Source organism: Alosa alosa, chromosome 15 (assembly GCF_017589495.1).
Source record: "Alosa alosa isolate M-15738 ecotype Scorff River chromosome 15, AALO_Geno_1.1, whole genome shotgun sequence".
Lineage (NCBI taxonomy): Eukaryota > Metazoa > Chordata > Actinopteri > Clupeiformes > Clupeidae > Alosa > Alosa alosa.
This window is the reverse complement of record NC_063203.1, coordinates 13833003-13843002: the sequence shown is the minus strand read 5'-3', so window position 1 is coordinate 13843002 and position 10000 is coordinate 13833003. Positions and strand designations below refer to the sequence as shown.

General features: G+C 46.0%; 1 protein-coding gene across 1 annotated transcript in view; it reads right to left on the bottom strand.

Annotated features, from left to right (window-relative positions):
* The window catches only part of LOC125308140 (cytoplasmic dynein 2 heavy chain 1), a 196416-nt gene that overhangs the window by 53310 nt on the left and 133106 nt on the right, over positions 1 to 10000 (bottom strand). Inside the window, 4 exon segments of the mRNA XM_048264438.1 lie at positions 2196 to 2300; positions 2590 to 2801; positions 3227 to 3302; positions 7235 to 7390. Coding sequence (XP_048120395.1) covers positions 2196 to 2300; positions 2590 to 2801; positions 3227 to 3302; positions 7235 to 7390 — 549 coding nt within the window.

Below are 10000 nucleotides of genomic sequence, written 5' to 3'. Positions count from 1 at the left end.
CCACCAGGCATTGTCTAATCATCATTTAAAGACATGCGAGACACTGCTCAGCATAAGATGCTCAGGCTTATTTGGCATTAGCAGCAATTGCCATGTCACACACCATGTCCAGCCAATCTTGCCCCTCTAAATCTGGCAAAGCAATCACCCCTTTAATGGGCTATCTAATCATGCCTTTAATTGCCTTGCAAGTTACCCATGACTCAACATAAAAAAAAAATTAAAAATTGTCTGCCACCGATCTCTCAAGGCAAAGTGAGTCAACACAGCGTGAAACATGGCGAACTCCCAGGACAAAAATGTTGTTGTTTTGTTTTTGTGTGTGTGTGAGTGTTATGCATGCATTTCTCAAGGACATGTTGTGAATTAGCCAGGACTCTGTCAGAACTCTGTCCAAGACCCCCTGGTCCCTTCAGTGTAACTCTGTGTGTGTGTGTGTGGGCTTGTGTGGTGAACATTAGGGCGAGGTGAGGACACAGCTGGTGCACCTGCATTCCCACCCCACACACACAGACACACACACACACACACACAGGCAGTGTGAAAAAGGGAGTAGCCGGAGCTGAATACACTCAGCCCTTCCTCTGTCTCAGCTTGCTAAACTCTCTCTAAAGGAAAAGCTCCCACACGCACACACACAAACACACACACACCCTGGCACACACAGGCCCACTGACACACAGGAAAGTCCCCTGTTCTAGTCCTAGCCTGGGCTTTGATGGTGTGGAATGTACATGCTCAGCACACTGCCTTCCCTGCACCTCTGACCTCACATTCTGACCTGAATCATACACACACACATGTATGTATGGCAGGCACACACACATACAAATGTTCAAACATATCATAGACAGATCCCCAGGTGCACACGCCCATACTCTGTCTCCCTTAAACACACACACACACACACACACACACACTTCCAGACAAACAGCATGACCCGGCTGCTCCCTGTGTCGTGTGTGTTTGCAGTGGAAATGGGGCCATTGGTGCACAGATGCTGGCAAGGCTCATTTGCACTCCGGCTCTCATTAAAGTCTGCCACCTCGCCCTCAAAAGCCGTGTGTGTATTATTATTCAAGCCGTGTGTGTGTGTGTGTGTGTGTGTGTGTGTGTGTCATTATGTGATATAATATTGATATTATTATTATTATGTGTGTGTGTGTGTCTGAATATTAAGATGCTTGTCATGCCCATGGCATTTGGACCTGGTGTAATGGTAGTCCGAAGAACAAGAATGGATCACACTACATAAAGTGTGAGAAAAGTAGAACTCACACCACACAGAACCAAAGTGCTTGTGAGAGGTCTTGGCCCACAGTGTGTTTGTGTGTGTATTATTGTGTGTGTGTGTGTGTGTGTCTGTGTGTGTGAGTGTGTGTTTAAGGGAGACATCTTCTGAGACATTCGTTGGTTGTTTCTTGTGTGTGTGGCAGGGTGTGTGTTAGCCTGAAATCGTACCTGTGAGCTAATGATCGTTGAGAAGGCTTCGATGTTGGCAGAGTGGAGCCAAAGGCAGGCAGTGCGTCTTCTGGAAGGGTTCTGTCATGCACACACACATGTATGTATGGCAGGCACACACACATACAAATGTTCAAACATATCATAGACAGATCCCCAGGTGCACACGCCCATACTCTGTCTCCCTTAAACACACACACACACACACACACACACACACTTCCAGACAAACAGCATGACTTCGCTGCTCCTATGTGTCGTGTGTGTTTGCAGTGAAATGAGGCCATTGGCGTGCACAGATGCTGGCAGAGCTCATTAGCACTCACGGCTCTCATTAGTCTGCCACCTCACACGCCCTCTCATGCCCACTCAAAGCCACGTGTGTGTGTGTGTGTGTGTGTGTGTGTGTGTGTGTGTGTGTGTGTGTGTGTGTGTGTGTGTGTGTCTGAATGTGGATCTTGTCATGCTTATGGCATTTGGACCTGGTGTAATGGTAGTCGAAGAACAGAGATGGATCACACACGCAAAGTGTGAGAAAAGTGAGAACTCACACCACAGAACCAAAGTGCTTGTGAGAGGGGTCTTGGCCCACAGTGTGTTTGTGTGTGTGTGTGTGTGTGTGTGTGTGTGTGTGTCTGTGTGTGTGAGTGTGTGTTTAAGGGAGACATCTTCTGAGACATTCGTTGGTTGTTTCTTGTGTGTGTGGCAGGGTGTGTGTTAGCCTGAAATCGTACCTGTGAGCTAATGATGCGTTGAGAGGAGCGCTCGATGTTGGCAGGTAGACCAAAGAAGGCAGGCCGGTCGTCTTCTGGAAGGTTCTCGATCATGCCGCGATAGTCCTGAGGACACAACAGAAACAGTTATTCATACACAACACACAAATACACACACACACACACACACTACCTGCTGTCTATGTAGCCTCAGGGTTAAGAAAAGTCATAAATCACACAGACACACACACCACACACCACACACACACACACACACACACACACACACACACACACACAACCTGCTCTCTATGTAGCCTCAGGGTTAAGAAAAGTGTGTGTGTGTTTGTGTGTGTTTGTTTTTGTGTGTGTGTGTGTGTGTGTGTGTGTGTGTGTGTGTGTGTGTGCTACTCACCAGCACGCTGCATGAGTTGGGCAGGCTGATCTGCGCTGGGAAGGGGCTGCTCTTGCGTCCACGGCTCTGGCCGGCGCTCAGCAGGCGAGAGCTGAAGAACTGCAGCAGGTAGGAGCGCAGGATGCGCAGGTCACACAGGCTGTCCATGCGCCCGCCGTAGATGGCATTCTCCAGCAGCCCGTGGACAAACTCCCACTGGAACGCCTTACCGCCTGAGACACACACATGTACACACACACACACACATACACACACACACACACACACACACACGCCGCACACACACACGTCTATGAATTCAATATACATAATTGAAACATCACAATGGCACCCTATGGGCACTGAACCAAGTGAATGGCCACAGGCCTGTCACATGTCATGCTGAGTATGATGGACAGATTAGTGACTTGAGAGGAGTAGTGGGGCAATAAAGACCAGTAGCCCATCAAAGCAACACACTAGTACACACTGTTAACATGCTCATTTGTCTTTGTTCACAAACATTATGCACACACACACACACACACACACACACACACACACACACACACACACACACACACACACACACACACAAACATGTCTGTAAATAAGCAGTGCATGCCCATGTTCATACATCAGCGCACATGTTACCCACCTTCAAATAGCCTGTCGATGATGTCGAAGCCCGCCCGCAGATCTGACAGAGAGAACTCATAGAATTTTGTCCAGCCCTGTTGCCCCCACACACACACACACACACACACACACACACACACACACACACAGGAACACACACAAATAAGGCACAATGAGAGCTGGCATTAATCTCCCTATCGCAACGACTCAATCCCAAGCACAATAGCAAAGCTCTGCATCTCCTTTGATCAGGCTTGTGGAGCAACATGACACCGACGACCCCCTCACAAAGAAGTTCATCAAAGACCAAAGCACCCTTTGAAAATCATGCACGAGGAGAAACACACACACACACACACACACACACACACACACAGAAACCAAACTGACACTCTGTTCTATTAAAAATAGAAGAACGGCCACACAGCAGAGATCTAGATTACACACAGATACGAATGCTAAATTATTCATCGTTCTGATCATCTATCATGTTTAATTCGCATAATGCCGCACTACTGAGAACTTTCGCATTTGCTAGCTTGCATTGGGGTTAACAACTAGAAAGAGATATGAAAATGCCTATCGATGGTGTTTTTTCGAGGCACTCATTATCTTTAAGCGCCTGTTTAGGAATCCTCTGTGCACTTGTCATTGCGAGCCTGGACTTCATTAATTTAGTGTGGAGAATTGGCGGAGGGAAATTAATTAATTTGTAAAACGGCCGCTATTATCCACGGAGATGGGCCCAGAGTGAGAGCCCAGAGCAGCCTTATTTACAGTTTGGGAAGTGGTGATATCAATCAGGGGATAGGAGGGACACGCCAGTGTAATTGGGGTGACCTCAGGGGTTAATTCTGCTGGGTGGAGGCCTTATGCGTTTGTACGTGTCTGTGTGTGTCTGTGTTGTGTCTGTGTGTGTCTGGGTGTGTGTGTGTGTGTGGATTCATGGAAGATGACAGGGGAGAGAGAGATAGACAGAGAGAGATCATGTGCATATGGTAATGAATGACTGAGATGATGTTTCGTTAGTTTGTTCATTTTTTCCCATTTATCGACCCATCCTTTGGTCTGAGTGTCACAGTGACAAAAAGCAAGGGCAGCACTATGTTCTCAGGAGTGTGTTTTCACCTGGGCTGAAGGAGTGCGGATGCGTTGTAGATAGGTGCGCATGTTTGTGTGTGCGCGTGTGTGTGTATGAATGCATGCAATTGGGACAGTGAGACGGCAAGGTCTTGGTAGGCACTGTAAAATCTTTAAGAGGCTGTGTGAAAGTCCGTCATCAAGGGACCCAGACAGAAAGAGAGGCAGAGGGAGCGACGGTGTGAGAGATGCATGCCAAAGAAAGAGAAAAAAGAAAAAGAGAGGGGGACAGGGGAGGGAAGGAGCGAGGGAGAGTGGACGGCTGGACGCCTTATGCAATCTGTATGAAGGCTGGCGCCTGAGGGTGCCCTGTGGTCATTTAGTCGGGCCAGGGCTCTGGCAGCCGTTCACAGGGCAACAGCCTACCATCTCCATCCATTGTCATGAGGCAGGGGACAGCCATTGCCCCCCCCCCCCCCCCCCCCCCCCCCAGGCAAAGCTGACCCACGTCACTCCTTTGTGCCTTTCCTATTCTCAGACCTCAGACCACGCTACTCTTTCTGAGTCTTCCTCCCCAACAAACACCTGGAGGAAGCAAGGAGTAAATGTGTGTGTCTGTGTGTGCGTGTGCGAGAGAGAGAGAGAGAAAAAGAGAGAGAGTGCATCAGAGAGAGATAGTTTATGTGTGTGAATGAGAGTTAGGGCCTGATGTACTAAGAATTACTGCCAAATTACCACCTGTGTCTATTAAGGTGCTATTTGTTAAAGAGAAATCCGGCCATTTTTCACATAGATCTTCGTTTCTCGAGGTCACCGAGTACTGTCGGTATGAAAAAAACAAAAACAATCAGTTTTACCTTGCTCGAGTTGCTACAGCCAGGAGCTAAAGCAGCCAGGCAGCTACCGTGCTACACTTTGGGGGCATGAACAAGGGGGCTGTAGAATTGTAGCTGCCAGAATGGCGAATTGCGCTTTTCTTACTCATGCATATGCATTTATGGGAAAGTCGAGGGAAAAGTGGGAGTATCACGCAAAACCATGGCAGGAGAAGTGCTAATAGCGATTGATTAGGTATTACAGCATATGTATGAAAACAGCGCACGTCTGTTTTGCAGAGAAAAAAAATCTGTTTTATAAAAGCAGGTGTAATCCAATACATCAATTAGAGATTAGAATTAACTTTCAGAATCAGTATCCAGAGCACTTTTTCTTTATTGTAGTATGTCAAAAGCAATCTTAACTTTTGTTTGCCTTTATAATGTCGTACTTTCACTTTCACGTTATCCACTTCCCAAACTGCTAGACTAGAGTATTAAGTCCGTCATAGTCTAGCCTATGTGCAGTAAATCGTTTGAGTATTTTTTTTTAAAGTGGAGTAGGTAATTCAGGTATGGGCACCACAAATTGCATTAGAGGGTGATGAAGGGCGATGGTGAGCACTGTTTACCAATGAAGTGAAAGCTTAAAACTCGCTAGCTAAGTCTTTGTACATGAGGCCTGAAAGAGAGAGAGTGAGGATATATATATAGAGAGAGATAGAGAGATATATATATAGAGAGAGAGAGAGAGAGGGTTAAGGACAGAGGAGTAGTGATCTGTGACACATTAACATAAGAGCCACGTAGAGACTACACAGAGAAGGGAAGCCGATCGCCTGCGGGAGGAGGAGGAGGAGAGGGAGGAGGAGGAGGAGGGGTGGAGTGAGGGATGGAGATGAAACCAAGAAGGAGTAACTGAGAGAGAAAGAAACCCCTCCAAAGCATGCTGGGGATGATTTTGGTAACGCTCAATGCCCAAGCAAAGGCAACAACCAACCCCTACCACCAAGAACCGCCCAGGACCACCGCCGCAAACTTATATATATAGAGGATGGAAGGTATATATATATATATATATATATGTTGTTATATATATATATATATAGAAAGAATATATATATATATATATATATGGGATATATATATATAGACAGAAGGAGAGGGCAGAAGGGGGAGTTAATTAATAACACAGGATCCTTCAAAGCCTGGGCTCTGAAAATAATTGTCGACTTAATTACCCCCGCAGTCCCGGGCGGATACAGGGATGCGGTGCGTTGTGACAGCCGCCGTCTTCCTGTTGTGCCACTTTAATTGTTTTCCGTTCCACATGACGGCGACCGAAAGCATCAGACTTGTATTCTATTTCTCTTGCTTTTGCTCTCTCTCTTTCTTTCTCTCTCTCTCTCTCTCTGTTTAGTGTTGTAAAATGATGGCAGAGGAACACAACCTTCCTCACCAATATTCTCCCTTGTTATCAGATGAACCTGCTCTGATCCTACATACTATGAGATTAGATATTACATGTAGTATAATCATGTCTGACTGCAGTGCAGGAGGGTGGGGCACCACCATGCCACATCACTTGGATGCGTGTGTTTAACATGCATAGAGGGATTTTACAATATCTTCAACAAAGCTTAATGGATGGATATACCTATAGGAACGCCACCTATTACCAACCGTCCCTAAATTAGCTATGTACCAAACATTGAATTTTACTGTGACTCAAAGAGCTCTAAACAGTGTTGTAAGGCTGTGTGTACAAATCCGCTTGGAGCTCCAGTGGAATTTTGATTTGCGACGAGAATTCTCGGTCTAACCGCTGATGTGTGAGAAAGGTTGGAAATAGGCACCAGGCATTAAAAGGCATTAAAAGCCCCGGTAAGAATCAAACTAGATTTTGTTCAAATTTACACACCTACTGTATGGCTACTGAAAAATGTAAGGTTAATTTATCAAATGTTATTTTGAAGTATTAAAAAACATCAATGTTTTAGAATTTTCAAATAAAATGGTTGGTAATTGGTGGTTTTACGAATGTCAACAGTAAACGTGTGTATGGTTGTTGTTAGGCAGTTACACATACTGTTACACAGTATGTGTAAGTGTGTGTGTGTGTGTGTGTATACCTGTGGGATGTAGTTGCGTCTCTCCTGGCAGACGGCATGGAACCAGGCAAGGCAGAAGAGGGCCTGTGCACGGGTCAGCTGGCCGCCCTTACTGACCTGCTCAGGGCTCCAGGACTCATACGTCCTCAGCAGGTTCTTCTTTAGTCCGGGAGGAGCCTGACGAGGACACACAGATACACAGAGAATAAGGAAAGATGAGAGAGAGAGAGAGAGAGAGAGAGAGAGAGAGAGAGAGAGAGAGAGAGAAAGAGAGAGAGAGAGAGAGAGAGAGAGAGAGAGAGAGAGAGAGAGAGAGAGAGAGATATGTCAGGTATGTCAGACTAGCAGCGGACACATTCTGCAAGACTTATTCTATCTGGGTCAAAGCCTTGCGCTATATTGTTCATTTATCATTGTAGGGGTGGGGTGTGGAAATTGTCTGTGAGAGTTGGAGTTCCAAGCACCCAAGCATGGAGAGAAGGCAACACTCCCTGGAGTCAACACAAAGAAGTGAGCTCACTATGGGCTCTGACTTGTGGGATGGCCCTCAATGTGATGGCAATGTTAAAAGCTACGTCAATGTTGATGTGAAACACTTGTGTGTCAGTATAAAGTCAGTATAAAGGTATCTGCTGAGAAGAAAACATGAAATAAGTAATCGACAACAATGAATGACAAGAGAGAATAGAGCCTTCTACGTCAAAATGCAAATAGAAATATTAACAAAGAATATTTAAAAACTGGAGTGAAAATCCACTTGCAATGTGCTCTCTTTACCCCCCCTTTCTATAAAACCCAATAAAGCTAGTTTGTAACATGTTTGTTTGTAGTCCTGTAGCACACAGCCCTTAGGGTATGGAATTGTTTTTTTGTTTTGTCTGGTTCACTTCAATTGTGAATTATGAAGCTGAATCACACCAAACGCAGAGCGATCATAAGCATACATTTCCCTCTGATTCATACAGAGCCGGAGCGGGATGCTGAGGGAGTGTGGCAGTGATGAATGCAGTGACCAATGACAGAACAGGAAGTGGAGAAGGAAAAGGGGGGGGGGGGGGGCTGTTATGATCATGATTGCCTGTCTTGATGCAGGAGGCTGAGTTGCTGCATTTACATGAGTTTTCAGGAACACAGAGCTCTCCTGCCTCAGGAAGACCAGAACATTATCGGTATATACAAATTTACAAGTGAGTAAAGCCTGACCACACACGCACACACACACACTTCCCACTCACTTTGCATACAAATGTAACCCACACCCTTGTCATCATCTTCCAAGCTCAAAGATGCAGAAACAGTGACACATCCAGAGATGAGTAAGAGGGAGGAAATGAAGTCATCTCCTCCAGGTGCTGTTGCTTTGCATACTGTATGCATTTGTCTGAAGGCACCATGGAGTTAAAGCTTCTCTCAGATTAAGTGGATTTGGGTTTTGGGCTTTCTTATGTTGTGCTTGTGTTGTGTATGTGTTTCTGCCTTACTGCATGGAAATACAACTCTTTTTGTATGAGTTTGCATGAGTCAGTCCCTCACTGTGTGTGTGTGTGTGTGTGTGTGTGTGTGTGTGTGTGTGTGTGTGTGTGTGTGCATGTGTGTGTGTGCATGTGTGTTGAGCAAACACGTACGTGTGTGTGGATGATGCAGCCTGAGGACCGGCCAGACAGGCCTGAGGACCACAAACAGAGGACAAGGACGCACAACACTCACCCTCACTGCTGAGGGACACACAGGGATGCACAACGCTCACCCCCTCACTGCTGAAGGATGCACAACACTCACCCCCTCACTGCTGAGGGAGCGTCATGGACACTCTGGACAAACTCCCCCCAAAAAAGGAGCCTCACTGAAACTTCCCATCATCAGCACAGCACCACCTGCAAGTCACTTACAGCAACAGACAAAAATGCCCCCAAATCCCATGATTCAAATCTCCATGTTGTTTGGGGGAATGCAAGCATCCCTGTCGCTGCATTTTAAAGCGGGTTCATTTTTTTTTCTGTGATGAAAGCTCATTTCGTATTTGTTTGAGAGGATCACCCTCTCCAAGGATAGACTCTCTCTCTCTCTCTCTCTCCGTAGCTAACAGCACCATGGGGTTCAATTTACAATTAACGCCTGTCTTCTCTCCTGCAGCAGTCACGCTGATTTCCATGAAAAGAAAAAAAAAAAGAGCTGATGACTCTTCATATCTCTGCACAAAATGGATTATGACTGCTAAGTCAACACGCTGAATATAACCTTCACTGTTACTGACAGCCACACAAACACACAATGGAGACATCTGAGACTGAAAGACTAATGTTAGCCGTTTGCAATGTCATGGCAGAATACACCAATAACACTCAACTGCCTGTACGCCTTTTGGGGAAGGCAACAAGGTGCACTGCTGCAATACTAAGTGCCTATGTGGAAGGGGTGTAGAATCAATCAGGGTGACATATTAAAGCTTGAATGCATATGGCTGATACACATTGCCTATTGAAAAAGAGGCTGGTAGGATGAACATGAGCAAACACGTGATTCCACCACTGCCTGATCATGCCGACATAGACAGAATGGTTTTCACCTTGACAAATAAAACTTTGAAAATGCCTTGAAGTCAATCCATAGCCTTGAAGGAACACCACAGCCCCAGATAGCTTTGTTGGGTTTAAGCCCGGTCTAACTTTTACCACAATCGTCACCAAGTTGTTTCTCCCACAAAGAGTCAGCATTAAGTGAGGCTGGACTGAAACTGTTCCTGAATCATTCCTAAGTCCCTTAAAACAGGAGGGATTATCCCCCTGC